At 38.1% G+C, this 15,695-nt stretch overlaps 1 protein-coding gene and 1 long non-coding RNA gene across 2 annotated transcripts; one reads left to right on the forward strand and one right to left on the reverse strand.

Annotated features, from left to right (window-relative positions):
• The first annotated feature begins 2,786 nt into the window (after nt 1-2,786).
• Nucleotides 2,787-13,480, forward strand: LOC148739684 (uncharacterized). Its single transcript, XR_015996974.1, has 3 exons — nt 2,787-3,156; nt 3,562-4,486; nt 13,422-13,480. It is a non-coding gene; the product is annotated as an uncharacterized LOC148739684 (long non-coding RNA).
• On the reverse strand, nt 7,131-8,539 carry LOC148739685 (uncharacterized). Its single transcript, XM_088750039.1, has one exon. It carries the CDS (start codon nt 8,448-8,450, stop codon nt 7,380-7,382), a length of 1,071 nt encoding a protein of 356 aa, XP_088606165.1. The 5' UTR covers nt 8,451-8,539; the 3' UTR covers nt 7,131-7,379.
• Nucleotides 13,481-15,695: the final 2,215 nt, after the last annotated feature.

A 15,695-nucleotide genomic window follows, 5' to 3' on the forward strand; every position in this document is an offset into this window, starting at 1 on the left:
TCGAAAGGGTTTTTTTGACCGCGCTGAGAATGAATTCCAAGATACACGCAAGCAAATTACTCGCGAGAGTAAGAAGCGATGGCGCGCGCGATCAGATCCGAGTTGTAAACAAACATGGCCACCATGAGCGATTCAAAATTGCCGGGTACCTCTATTGTTTCCAGCGGAAGTGGTTGTTTGAGAAACAAAAATGGGAAGTTGACTTCTTGAAAGTAGGTAGGAAAATGTTTTGATGGCAGGACTTTTGCCGAAAGTGGTCAAAAAAAGTTTATTTAACGAGCTAAAGGAGGATGGCGAAGTCAACAGCCCATCAATAAAGTTGCGACGAGTGTATTCGGTACGTCTTCCTTTGTTCCGCGAAAAAGTGGATACTTCTGAGTGCTATGATTCGTTTCGCATTGAATTTGATTCCTAATAAAACGAAATGACCGAGAACTTTCCTAAACAACTCACCGGAAGATGAAAAGCAAAATGAAATCATTGTTGGATCCAGGATGGTAAACATTGAAAGTATGTTTTATGAACGGAAATAGAGTAGTGTAAATGTTGCCATAAAAAAAAAAAAAAAATTATTTTCTGCAAACAAGAGATCGTAAAAATGTAGATGAGACTTTAATTCTGATTCAACCAGAAACGGTAAAATTAAAATAAAATATTCATCTTAAAATTGTGAGAAAGATTGTTGATATTTCACTCGATAAACTGTAAATTACAACTACGAAAATGCAAACTCGCATTTGTTAAGAAAGCATTGCAAAATTTGTTTTGTTTTCCATTTAAAACGGAATAATGAAAGTTCACGTCCATGACAGTGGCAAAGATAAAAAAAGGACAATGAAGCCAAGGCTTGTTCCTACCTCTAGTACCTTGAAAAATATAGAAATTCGCGAAATCTGTGACGACTAACAAATTACTGTTGTATATGAAACCCTGATTTCCGCTTAGTTTGACGCTCATGACAATCTGGAAGACGTCAAAGCAAATTCTTTTAACTCCAAATTGTTTTCACTCCTCCACTTCAAATTGCACACAAAGAGTTATACGGTCAATCTTGGTAGATGTGCATCGCCGAATGAGGCCTTCGATCAAGCCATCTTCTCGGAACAACGACAGGATACCACCCAGACGTCTGATGGAAAGCTCCATCTTTCGACAAACATGGTCCAGAAGCTGGCAGAGGCTGGTTTGTCTCGTGTTACACTACAATCTCTGTACGAGAAACTCAACATTAACGGTCTCAATGTTGTACTGGTATAGGCGCCACCTTCAAAATCAACTTGTCATCATATATCGAATTCCGCAAGAGAATTCTCACCGGAATGTTCTTACATTTCCAACTGTCGTAACAGTAAGCAGTCTGAGTCTCAAATGATAACTTATTTTTCAGGAATGTGTAAAATCACGAAACAATGTGAATCCATCTTCAGGATGTACGACTTTTTCCGCGCTGAGGGCATCCACCGATTAATCGCGCCAACACGGATTCATCCTTGCGAAAATGAGCCCTGGAGTCAGCGGTATCGTTTAAAGCGCGTGACCGGATATTAAAGTGTGAGCTAAAATTGTAAAAACCGGAAATAAAGCTTGCTAAGTTGATGAACTAATATCTCGAAAATTAGATCGGTGACCTACCCTGATTTTTTGTGTACAAATTATTTTCATCATTAAGCATTCTGAAGAAAATTAAAAAAAAATTATCCAGTGGAAAACTTGTTACATTTTAAAACAGCATTTTCCTATATAATTCAAGTTCTACTTGTTAGTTTTTTTTTTATCACCTATACAGATAGAGAATGTGATGATGTTAAATAAATTTGAAAAAAAAAAAAAACTAGGTCACCGACTTGGTTTTTGAGATATCTTTCAAAAACTGAGTTTTAGAAGGTCTTTTAGCACTACTGTACTGTTGCCATGGCAACAGATGGTGCCTGACGAGCCCCCCTAGAAGATTGTCCTAACATAGTGTAAGGCATATGTCAAGTCATTATCCCGATGATAAGCTTGACAGTCCTGATATCTTTTACTGATTGGCACTTACTCATAAGCGGAATCGGAAGAAATTGGGAACGTTCTGATTCTTCCGACTCCGATTCTGTCAAGCTCGTGACTCCGCTTACGACTCGGTTTTTCATTTTCACTAGGTCATAAGCGCTCTCACGACTCCGACTACGACTCCGACTCCGACTCCGTCGTTTACGATCTAGTGAAAACTGCATTGTCGGAGTCGGAAGCGGAAGCGGAAGAATAAACCAAACACAATGCTCGATTCCAGGCCCCCGAAAGTAGAAATTTTGGCGCCAATGACAACATGGCGGACGAAGAACACCTTTGGCTCTTATTAATCATTTTGCGCAGGCAGAGACAATGCAGGAATAATATCGTTCGAAAAAGAAAGAAAATTTGGGTTCGTGATATCTATCGACGTCGAGCAGCCTAGGAAGAGTATGCTAACCTCGTCAGCGAACTACGACTTGGTGATCGTGAATTGTACTCTCAGTAGATTCACTTTTTCGAGTATTTTAACTTTCAATTTCGTAATTTTACAGTCAAGCTCACATGTTTAAATTTGTTACGGCTATTTGTGCAATTTGGAAAGATAGAATCGAGCATTGTGATTGGTTTATTCTTCCGCTTCCGACTCCAACAACGCAGTTTTCACTAGATCGTAAGCGACGGAGTCATAGGCAGAATCGGTCTTCTGCTTCCGCTCTGATTAAGACTTCCGCTTCTGATTACGACTCCGACTACGATTCCGTCGCAAGTGAAAACCGACCTTTTACGACTCCGACTCCGACTCCGTCGCTAATGAAAACCAGCCTTTAAGCCTTCCGTTTGAAGTGGCCAGCAGTTTAATGTTAAATTCAAGGTGACGGTCAGTTCGTGGACTATGTCGAACTGTGACAATCATAGAGCTGGCAAGCTCAAAATACATTAAGATATGTACAGCTAAACGATTTACCATGTTTATAAAGTATTTTATCTGGCCACTACATGACTTTCAGGGATACTCCATCCAAAGGGTACTCCATGGAGTAGGGCTCCGCGTTTTGTCATCTCTCGATTTCCAAGCGACAAACAGACTCCTTCAGAGTCAGATAAAACTAAACAAGCGCGAGAACAAAGAAAACGCAAAACACAAACCTTGAATTCTAGTAAGTAAATAAAGGCTGAAAGTTTCGAAAGAAACTATTTGGGGCTGCGTCGGTGGGAATAACGAAATAATTTGGATATATCAACAAAGTTGAAATGGTAAATTGGCCACAGTAATGATTACAAAAGCTGACGTTTCGAGCGTTAGACCTTCGTCGGAGCGAATAGAGGAATTGTGGGTTGTGTGTGCTTTTAAAGGCAGAAAATAGAGCTACGTTATTGATGGGAGCATGGCAACGAGAAAAACATGAGTAAATTAGTGGAATGAAAAGCGTTCGTTGATCCCTGTGGGATTTAGACTGCCGGTTTCAAAGATGAATTTTTTTTCAAGATTTTTACGGCTTTCCGTGCCACCTAAGTGCAAGGAAAGACCCCAGATTGCCATATGTTGCTTAGAATGAATTCTAGTAGCAGACCTTCAAAAGATGAAGTCGTCAAATAAAATCCGGAGAGACAATCCTTGGGATCTTCTACGGAATATCTGGCTTCATACAACCTTGTGCTGGTGTCGTTGAGGACGCGAAGGTCTGCGAAAGTTGACGAAGCAAAGTTTCAAGTTCTTGTTAGATGACAACGGACGGGAATACGTTTCAATGACCCATGACGGGGCTACTAATTAAGAACCATCCGGGTGGTAAAATGCTCCCCTGCCGGTAATAAACCAATTTATGACCAATCGTAGGTAGTGAAAAATTGCAAGAAGGAAGGATGGAGCGTAGGATGGAAAACTCCGATTTAAACTTGTAAATGCTGTCTGTACACCGCACTTCGTTTCTATAAGAACCTCACTGCCAGCAAATAACATATTTATTTTCCACGGACAAGTCGTTTTCAATACAGACTCATTCAACCGCGGAAGTCAAGTTTTCGTTTTTGAGTGACATTTAATATAACACAGGAACATCCTTTAAAGTATGGGGTGACATCAGTAGTTCTAAATTCCAGACTCAAAAATGAAATAAATAAATAGATAAAATAAGTTATATTTCATAAAAACGGAAAATAAATATTTACGGTTGAGAAAATTTGGCATAATTTGAATTTGCAAGTCAAATACCATAATGAAAATAATAACCAGTTATGAAAAAAGAAAATAAACTAAAAGATGAAGAAAACTAAACAACGATTTAATTTCATTCTTTAAGATGGACGCGTGGCTTGAACGAATGGAACGAAATACGTGATGAAAATTTTTGTCTTTTAGCTTTGTATTTATTTAAAACAACAATTAACAACAGCTGTAAAAATCTTTACTTCTGTGTGGAATAATTCTCTTCTGCTTATGCGGATAAATGCGATCAGTTTCTAACAGAGTAAAGGGACAATCAACATTCAGGTACTTAACATAAGAGCTTTGTTACTTTCAGTTATTTTCCTATATATTAGTTTAATTCAATTCCCTCTCGCTCCCTATACTTGAGATAAATTAGATTTGAAAGCAATAGGAATTAATTTGGTCGATGACAAATAATCTTCTTTGGATGCACAGATATGGATGCTTTTGATGAATTTATCACAATATTTATTCCGAACTATTCTATCTCCCGCATGGTTCGCATTTTTTTTCTTAGTGTTTGTGATTCTCATGTTATTCCTTTGATGCACATTACGCCGTCGTTTTCTGCGAAACAGAGACACGGAATTACTGAAACATGAATATTTTCCTTCATCACTTTTTATTATTTCTCAGAATTAAATTTTGCCTCACCAAAACCGGTATATTTTCAGCAATAGAAATAGTAAAAGTTAAGGGTAATGATCTACATAGAAAAGGGTCCGAATTCCTCGACATATAAGAATGTGTGTTTGTGATGATACTTTTTAATGGAAATGCAAATTTTACCGAAAAGGTAATATGTTTCTTGTGCGTTTTTCCAAGTTTGACGTAGATTTGAAAGTCAAATGAACGAAAATTAGACACGAAAGCAGTCAGTCTGTAGACTATAAAACAATGATATTCACAGTGTAACGGACATACAGTTATCCAAAAATAAAAGTTTACCACTCATTAAGAAATTGTAAAACAACAGACGAAAAAGAAATTATAGCAGTCTATCTGTGGGAAAAAAATATCCCAAGTCTATAATTCTTTTTACCTGAATGTATAGATAGCGCATAATGCATACAAATCTTTTTTTCTTTTGTAATTTCTTTGAAGATGTGCCATGAAACAATTATTGCAAAGTGCAATTTCTCCTTCTATCTTCAATATATGTTATAGAAACTAAAGCTGATTGGCTGTGAGAATAACGAGACTGGTTAGACCTCAAAATTGCAACAGTAACATTTCTCCTGCTTTTCTACGTCTTAAAATTTATAAAACACTTTTAATAGTTTCTTGTGACGTTCGAACCATAAATGATATAACAAGACGACTTAAGCATTTCAAAATTATAGGCGAGAGATCGAAACGTCTGTCTTTTAAAGAACAATGGCCGTTCTCTTGCCAACAAGAACGAGTAGTGACCGTTTGCGAATTACCGTTGAATTTTAAAATTGATGAATAACATGGTTATTTTATTACGAGCTCTTTTTATTTAAAGGCGGGGAGCTTTCCTTCTTTTATCGCTAGATATCTACACTGTCAGTACAGATATCGATCCTGTTTACGAATGTATGCTCCGTGTTCTGCTTCAACGTTGCTTCTTAAATATTTCCCCACAGCAAAGTATGTTTACGTCTCTTTACACTGTCATTCCTAATGGCGAAGGTCTTCTGGCCCTTAAACATTTTTTTGATCAACGTACTGTTAAGGAACCTAAATCTGAAACACTACTACACTAAGCCGAACTAGTGCTCACACTCAATTGTTTTTCATTCGGGGAAAACTTTTTCAAACAAACCAATGGTGTAGCCATTGGCACCAAAATGGGACCTAGGTCTGCCAATCATTTTGTATGTTTTGTCGAACACCAATTTTTCAGCCAATACCACGGCTCCAAACCTGAACTCTACGGTCGCTACATCGACGAATGTATTGGCGCCACCTCCTCTACCAGAGAGGAACTGACTCAATTCATAACCGCAGTTAGTTCTTTTCACCCGGCTCTGAAATATACCTGGGAAATTTCTGACAATTCTATATCCCTTTTAGACATCAAAGTTTCAATTGAATGCAACTGTTTATGCACAAGTGTATATTACAAACCTACAGACTCGCATAATTACTTGTTCTATTCGTCTTCGCATCCATCTCACGTTAAGAATTCCATTCTTTTTTCTCAGTTTTTAAGACTTCGTCGTTTATGTAGTGATGACTCTGATTTCCACCTCAAATCAGAGTCAATGTGCCAGTTTTTCGATAAACGTGGTTACCCTGATTCTGTCGTTCAAGCGGGTTACCACCGCGCCCAACTTATTGATCGACATTCAGCACTACAAACGTCACAAAAGGAAGATTCCGACCGCATTCCATTCACTCTCACGTTTCACCCTCACAACCACTCAGTTAAATCCATCATTCTTAAAAACTATAAATTACTTCAAAACGATCCAGAGACAAGCACTATCTTTTCGCAGCCTCCACTCATTTCATTCAAACGCGACAAAAACATAGGAAATGTTTTTGTCAGAAGTTCTTTTCAGACTAATGACCAACCAGGCACTTTTAAATGCGCTCGTGCAAGATGCAAAACGTGTGCTTTCATTCACAACTCTGAGAAAATATCGGGACCCAAACGATCCATTAAGATCACCGATCAATTCCCGTGCACCTCCATCAATGTAATCTATTGCACAACTTGCACTTATTGCAAAAAGATTTTCATCGGCGAAACAGGCAGAAGACTAGGTGACCGATTCTGAGAACACCTTCGCGACGTGGAGAGGAATGACAAGGACACATCGAAACCAGTCGCTACACATTTTAATTTACCTAATCATTCTAAGCAACATATGGCAATCTGCGGTCTTTCCTTGCACTTTGGTAGCACGGAAAGCCGTAAGACTATTGAAAAAAAGCTCATCTTTCAAACCGGCAGTCTAAATCCCACAAGTATTAACGAACGCTTTTCATTCCAATGACATTAGATTTTCTTAGACATTTAAGAATAAACAGCGAGAAAAACACACAACGTTTCGATGACTCCATGTCATCATTCTCAAGTGAGAAGAGAATAAAAATGAATAGCTAATTTATACCGTACGAAGGTGACAAACGTAAAAAGTTAAAATTTTTTTTAAAAATTTAAATAAATAATTGCGCGTGTTGAGTTCACAAATGTAAATTATTAAATAAATAGTTTCGCGCGTATGGAATCCGATTGTTTGTTCAAAGAGGGCTTCATCTTCTTTATGAAAAGCATTTCATGAACTAAACAGTCCAGTTTCCCGGTGCACTTTTTAAGTACGTTGAAATGCTTGGTCAGGTCGCCAATGGTTTGTAGGCTGTGGTCGTTCTTGAGATGTTTGCCGATGGCCGAATTACGGTGCTCATTAATACGTTGATGCAATTGCCGGCTGGTGTACCCGACGTACTCTGCATCACACAGATCACATTTATAATTATATAGAACGCATTGTTGGCTAACTATAGGAGGTTTAGGCTCACGTACTCTGAGATCTTCACAGATTTTGCGACTCTTGAACACGGGATGAAGGGTGTGATCGATTTTGTTGCTTAGATCTGATAACTGCCTTTTCACTGCGTCAGCTGACTTTTGATCTTTAAAAGGCAAAACCACTCGGCGAACAGTATTTTCGTTGACAGATAATTGAGCTTGCACTCCAGGGTTTTCCGACCTAACTGAGGTGACAAAGTGAGAGATGGTGGAATTGATGAGGTGGTCGGGATACTTGAGGTTTGTAAACATCATCTTTAGATGATCACATTCAGATTTGAAGGACTCCCATGTGGACGACAGGCGGAATGCACGATTCAGCATGGTCTTTAGTAGTGATTTCTTGTACCTTTTATCGATGTGGCTCTGGTGATGAAGCAATAGGCCTGTGTTTGTTGGTTTCCGATAAACACTAGTTTCTAGCTTACAGCCTTTCTTTAGCACTTCCATACCGACTAAAGGTGACTTTTTTCTAGATGTTAGCTCCATGGTGAAGTGTATGGACAGATGGCAGTTATTTAGCGTTGATAATAAATCTTCTGCCGCTGGTACACTTGTGACAATAGCAAACGTGTCATCCACGTACCTTCTGTAAAATTCAGGGAGCTTGTTGTCTTGATCTAGTTTCTCTACGATAGAACAGAGAAATGCGTTTGCCATAAGTGGGCCCAATGGAGAACCCATGGCCACACCGTCGATCTGCTCGTAAAGATTGCCATCAAATTGGAATAGTTGATTCATAGTTGCAACTTCTAGAAGTTGAACCAGTTCAGGCTTTGTAACGCTGAGGTCGTGTGTAGTATTAAACCAGTTGTCAGCGAACGCCTTCTCAGCGATGATTTCGATCGTCTCTTAAAGCGGCACATTAGTGAATAGAGACGTGACGTCATAGGATACCAGAATGTCATTCTCGTCGATGACTAGGTTTTGAGTCGCATCGGCAAAGGAGAAGGTATCTGATATTGTGTAGCGATTGCTTGACAGGGGCTTCAGTTTGTCATCAAGCCACTTGGCGAGGGCATAGATATAAGTGCCGGTGACAGATAGGATAGGTCTCATCGATAGATTCTCTTTGTGTGTCTTAGGGAGTCCATAAAGATGGGCAAGGCGTGAGCCAGCCTGGCAAACACAGTCGGCAATCTGCTTTGGTAAGATCTTCCGTACAACAGATGCAAGGTGCTTTTCCTTCTCCACTAGAGGGTGGTAATGCTTTACTGGGCGGCCTCTCGTTTTTGGTCTCTGCAGGCTGACGGGTGTGAACTTCGATGTATCATTGATAGATGCTTGGCTCAGCAGGCTAATATAATCAGATTTGTTAATGATGACTACACCAGTACCTTTATCTGGCTTCGTGATGACGATGTTGTCAAGTCGTTTCAACTGCTTTATAGCCCTTTGAAGTGGTTTTGGCGGCTTCGGTGATTTGCACTCGATGTAATTAAGTGCAATAGAACGGAGGGTTGCGGCAGTTAACTCTTTCTTGTCATCAGCAAGTGTCCGCTCCAGTTTCCAGTAGAGTTTTTCAAAACTAGCTTTTATCTCGATGGCAGATATGCGTTGTGGAAAGGAGAACTTTAAACCTCGGGAGAGAACAAGCTTTTGAAAGAATGAGAGCTTGTGTGACGAGATGTTGTGGATGTGCTTGTCGACATCATGATCCTTGTTCAATAGCCTTATTATCTTGTTGGTATGATTGGTCATTACAGTCTCGATGCGTTTCTTCCGTAGGTTTGCTATAGTTCTTACGATGTACATGCATTGGAGCGGCGAGCAGTTGAGACGTATTTCGTCATAAATCGCGTTGATGTCATCTTTCAAGGTTGCCTTCTGCTTGAGCTTTGATCCGAGTTCCTCTCTGATGACATTCGCACTGAACTGCTCGGATGCGTTAGACCACTTTTTAGACTTTGTCTGGTCGGGATGAAGGGTGTGATCGAAAAAGGCAATCATCAGATCTAAGCAACAAAATCGATCACACCCTTCATCCCGTGTTCAAGAGTTGCAAAATCTGTGAAGATCTCAGAGTACGTGAGCCTAAACCTCCTATAGTTAGACAACAATGCGTTCTATATAATTATAAATGTGATCTGTGTGATGCAGAGTACGTCGGGTATACCAGCCGGCAATTACATCAACGTATTAATGAGCACCGTAATTCGGCCATCGGCAAACATCTCAAGAACGACCACAGCCTACAAACCATCGGCGACCTGACCAAGCATTTCAACCTACTTAAAAAGTGCACCGGGAAACTGGACTGTTTAGTTCATGAAATGCTTTTCATAAAGAAGATGAAGCCCTCTTTGAACAAACAATCGGATTTCATACGCGCGAAACTATTTATTTAATAATTTACATTTATGAACTCAACACGCGCAATAATTTATTTAGATTTTTAAAAAAAATTTTAACTTTTTACGTTTGTCACCTTCGTACGGTATAAATTAGCTATTCATTTTTATTCTCTTCTCACTTGAGAATGATGACATGGAGTCATCGAAACGTTGTGTGTTTTTCTCGCTAATGCTGTTCATTCCACTAATTTATTTCGTGTTTTTCTCGTTGCCATGTTCCCACCGATAACGTAGCTCCATTTTCTGCCTTTAAAAGCACACACAGCCCACAATTCCTCTATTCGGTCCGACGGAGGGCTAACGCTCGAAACGTCAGCTTTTGTAATCGTAACGGTGGCCAATTTACCATTTCAACTTTGTTGATATATTCTAATTATATGTTTAATCAAGTTGATTCCTTTCAGTTTTTAACCAGAGTACAATGAGTCTGTGACTTATGCTCTAGATGTGAATTTTACACTTAGCTGTCAAAACAAGGACAACACAAAATGAGTGAAACTTGAATAAACTCGTAATAAAACTTTATTTAATTCATCAAAATCTCATTTCTCCCCACCAACATCGCTGTATTGTTAAGAACAATGGTGTTGAGAATTTTGGAAAACGATCAACCTGATCGAATTAAAAAGTCAATTAACACTTACGTCACAGAACAAAACAAGAAGCAGGCAGTTTGTCAGAGATAACGAAAAAAATATTAGCTGAGTGGTGGATAAAAAGATAAGTTATCCACAACGCAAGGATTTCAATTTATGTCTTTCAAAATTCTAAAAATATCATCAATTTTTTTTTTTTTTGCTTGAAGGTTAGAAAACATTACAAGGGATATGAGAGGCAGTTTGTTGATAGGAAAGAAAATTCATACCACATCATCCATTCTTTCCACTTCATATCAAAAATACACAATATGAAGATAATATTTTAATTTGCGCAACGGTTGGGTTTCGTTCAGCATTTCAAAAGGAATAAAATGGCACCATTATTTGTTAAGAGTATGTAAAGCAGCAAACAAGGTATGGAATGTAGAAAGTTCTCTTTGTTGCGGGGCTTGCTTTTGCCTGATACGAAGAATATAATATGCTTATGGAAATTTATGTCAATGAATATTTAATCAAAAAAATATTTGTTATCGGTCGCCATAAATTAACAATGAAGTTTTCAAGGGTTCATTTCGTAACTGAATTCTAACTCAGCAGTTCAATGATCAGATTAAAATTCATGTTTCTTACTTCAACACGTTGTTAAGTGGTCTTTTAGTGAGAATTGAGAGAAATGTGCATTTTAATGGCCTGCATGATTTACACCTGACAAAATTTACTTGTGGAGATACTTTGAATGGTCTCTAATCATTTTCTGAGACACTTTGGCTGAGAAAGGAAGAAAACAACCATTATCTGCTCTATAAAGACTGTATTTGTACATGTCTTTGAGGATATAATGAAAAAAGACAAGAATTTTGAAAAAGAACCAGAAGAACTGGCTTTTGAGCCCTGATTTTTTTCTTTTCTTAATCAAAATGAAAAGCAAATGATTTTCATTTAAAAATTAAAAAAAACAATTGTGACTCCACTTAGATGAAGTTTGCATAAAATTGCTTCCTTATCAGATGAAAACAAGCATTCAAATTATTTCACAGATGGCCTCCTTACTTCACACGTTAAAACAATGCAAAAAAGCTGTTCTTTGGATATTTTCTTTTCATTTCGTCTTCTTCCTTTTGAATTTTAATCAGACATAGACCCTCTTCTGATACTCTTTCGTTTTGCTATTCACTGACACATATATACTGACATTCTTTCCGCTATCGCAAAATAATGAAAGATTAGAACAAAAAGACAGGATCCGAATTCAATTTATGTTTAAATTCTCAATGCAGAAAAGTCATCTGTCAGTCATATGAGCTCTAGATCTAAGAATTAATAATTCATCATTGTAAGTTTCTCTGGGGTGAATAACTTTTAATTCAAATGTCCAAGCTGTTTTTTTAGATGTTATTTACTGACATCGGGCTACTTTTGGGTAACCAAAATACATTATACCAACATCAGTTTTTTTTCTGAATTGTACTTGTATAAGTCTTGTATTTTAAGGTTACAGGTATTCCTTTTGAAGGTAAGAAAGGGCTAACTCTCTCAACAATATCGACATTTCATCAAGGAAACAAATATCGAGAAAAACGAGATTAATCATTAATGAAATATCCAGAATAACCCTTATTATAAAAAAATGATCTTCTTCTTTCGATGTTGATCCCAGACTACGAAGTGGACCGAACAAAACAATAGGCATTTTTTAGATACAATTAGTTACCACAACCGAGTTAAAAAAGTAAATGTTGTACATTATGTTCTTAAATCAAGCAAGTATTTTCAAACTCCGGTAAAATAATGGTTACGAAAAACAAACGTCAATCAATTCGTCGAAGATAAAAAGATACATAAAACATATTTTTCTATTTGAATAATAAAAAAGAAACTAATTGCAAATCGCTGTCCCAGAGTCTACCAGAATTATATTTACAAGTCTTTGTTGGCTTGATGTTGGTTTACGGTGCATGAATGATGCAGTGGTTCCAAGATAAGTAACCCACGTACACGTAACGATGGATGACAACCATATCACTTCCGCTTTTAGTATTAGAACATTTAAGCTAGCGCCCGATGAAAATAAAGAAAATCGTCAAGCGTGGGGAGTCAATTGACGACAACTTCCCTTAAATTTAAATGAAACGGTCAGAATTGTCTCTAATACAGAGCAAATAGTTCTGATGTTTTTAAAGGATAACCAAAGTCCTTATCATAGCCTTCGATGAGACGAGTGCCGATTGCTTTGGGAATGATAGAGGCAAATTAACCAACACATTTTAAAAGAATATCTGGATAGAACTCTTCAACCAGTTCTATATGGAACAGTCTAAAAACTTTCAGCTTTGCATTTGACTGGGTTCCCACAGAAAAAATTAAATCATGTCTAATTTCCTAAATTGGCTATCTAGTTTAAAGGAGATTTGCTACAGTTTATAAGCTTCTCGAAAACAGGCTGGAAGCTGTTTAAAAAAGTTTTAAAGCATATCATTTCGCCAAGCGCCATGTTGATAGAAGGATTTGTGAAATGATCCCGAGATTGAATATTTTGCCAATTTTCAGACTGCGTGAGCGATATTTTCCGAACCAAACGCTCAAATTTTTGTTTGGGGGCTAAACCCTCCTCTTACGCCCCCACCCTCCTGCTTCTAAACTGTAACCATATTAAATTTCAAATTTGCGTTCAAAACGTTAACAACGGATCTCTACTGAAATGATAGACATCTATGTTAAATATCAAGGTAAAATTAAGCATATCAACTTTACTTCTGTAGCAAACAACATTGTGATGGTATCTTCAATGGCCAAGTGGAGTTTCATCCTTGTTTTCTGTAAGCACTTAAATAATAATCGATAATGCTTTATTAAATTCTCCCAAGAACTGGGTTTTCAGCATTCAATTACAACGAATATGAAAAAAATGAATATTGTATACGTTCATAGTTATGTGCAAAACATCGATTAAAAAGCGTAAGAAAGCTTACACTATATACATGATGTAAAATTATGCCTTTATGTTCTCTATTCCAATTTTTTCTAATGGAGGGAGAGAGGAGGCCCCATGGGTAGGGTGGGCGGTAAGGAAGGGAATGGAGATAATGAATGGGATATCCGTCCAAGGATGGCAATGAAGAGTTAGAGGGTGAACGAAGATGGCATCGGCTTAAAGATAAGCATGTAATGCAACTTAAACCATACTTGTGAAATGGGGTGCACTTCAGCAGAGTCCCATCGAAGTCCAAATAAGGATCTGCTGTATGTCTTGCGGACGCCTTCATTTTTGTGAGATTAAATCCACGTTCAATAAAATTCATTCAAATTCAACAAAATAATTTCAATGAAATATAATTTACACTTAAAATGCCAGTAGTAAACCAATTTGCTTAAATATCCTCTATACACCTTTTTCACCGGAAACCACATCTGCGGTTTTAATTCTATATTGATTGCAAGTTTTTTTATTTGGAATCGGAGACTCGCTGATGCAATGGCTCTATTCCAAGCTTGGTGAGCCCCAGCCCTGATGTCTGTTGCGTTATTGAGCCAGATAGTTTATAAAGCGTCTACGTTAATTTTTTTTTTTTTTGCATTTGCATTTGCTTTTTCTTACTGTAAATATTATTCGGCAGAGGAATATTTGGGTTTTTGAAATTCAATTTACCTTGATTTTTTTGAAATCGTCATTAGCTTTGTCCTGGCTCGAGCAAAGGTTGATCTTTAGGTACCGCTTCTCTCTCTTGTGCGCGGAGTATAAATTAAAGTGAAGTGTGTTTTTATTTAAGATTTTTCAAATAGTCTGTAACATCTAATGAAAGGAGTAATTGTGCTTGGAAGAAAGAACTCTACCTGTATTCAAGGCCTTGTTTTGTTCACTAACACATTCTTTCTTTTTCTTGGTCTTTCTACACCATTTCGATTCTTTTTTACGATAACCATCAATTGTAACCAAACTAATTGACTTGTTGCCGTCAATGCAGGTTTGTTGGAGTACGCTAGGCAAGCACAAAGAAGGGAAAAAGTCCAAGAGTTTGGTGAAAAACAAGTTCTTTCTGTTCCATCAGGACATTATGTGGAACTAAACTTTACTATGCGCAATCTGATCCCGCGACTATGTTTAGCGGAGTTTTCCCTAAAGGTCCGGGATGGCAGTAATCAATCAGCCAATCTTCTTGGTGAATTCTGTGGAGATTACGGAACTGGAGTAGTGCGATCTAGTGAGCGATACATGTGGTTGAAATTTACTCGGAAAGATCTCTATAATTTCACTGCATTCTTCACTAACAGAGTCCACAACGAAACAGGCATGTATCGTTTATAGACCAGATGTATTTACTTAACTCAGTTGCGTTCTTTTTGTTTTCGTTTTCAAATGACGCCGTGAGGTTGCGGAATCTTGTTTCAAAAAGTAAGTTCGATATATGTTTCGTTTCCCTTACGGCTTTCAACTGTGGCTTAGTGCAGAAAATGGTTTGAACCCGGGGGTAACATGTCAAGGTGTAGTCTGATCGTCCGGGTGAGTGTAGTCCTGAGAAGGATTGTTGTCGGTGGTAGTGACTGACGTTTCGACAACCTGTGCGGAAGTCATCATCAGAGTCAAGTCAATGATTGTTTTCACTAGAATGTTCTTATTCCAGTTCGTGTGAAATGATCGGTTGGTTTTGCCGTGATGTTATTGGCTGTAAGACTCAAGTGACGTAAGTCGGTCGTGATTGGTCTGTTTCGATCTGTCGGTAAAGTTAGGTCGTTTTTTTTCGGTCGTTTGTGATGTTTATGTCGTAAATGAGTCGTTTGTATGGAGCGGGTAGTTGTTTACATCTGTTTAGGGGAGTCTGTTCTAAGTTAGTAAACGAGCTTTCCAGAGTCAGTCGTTGAAAATAGTCAGTGCTGTAGGTTAGGCATTGCGCAGAGTTCCAGTCAATGTTGTGGTTGGTAAGTCGATGGTGTTCAGCAATGTGATTGCTGACATCACCTTTCCTCGTCGCCCGTCTGTGTTCAGTCAGTCTTGTTGTGAGGTTTCTGCCAGTCTCACCGATGTAGGAGGCTTGGCA

Source organism: Stylophora pistillata, chromosome 2 (genome assembly GCF_964205215.1).
Source record: "Stylophora pistillata chromosome 2, jaStyPist1.2, whole genome shotgun sequence".
NCBI lineage: Eukaryota > Metazoa > Cnidaria > Anthozoa > Scleractinia > Pocilloporidae > Stylophora > Stylophora pistillata.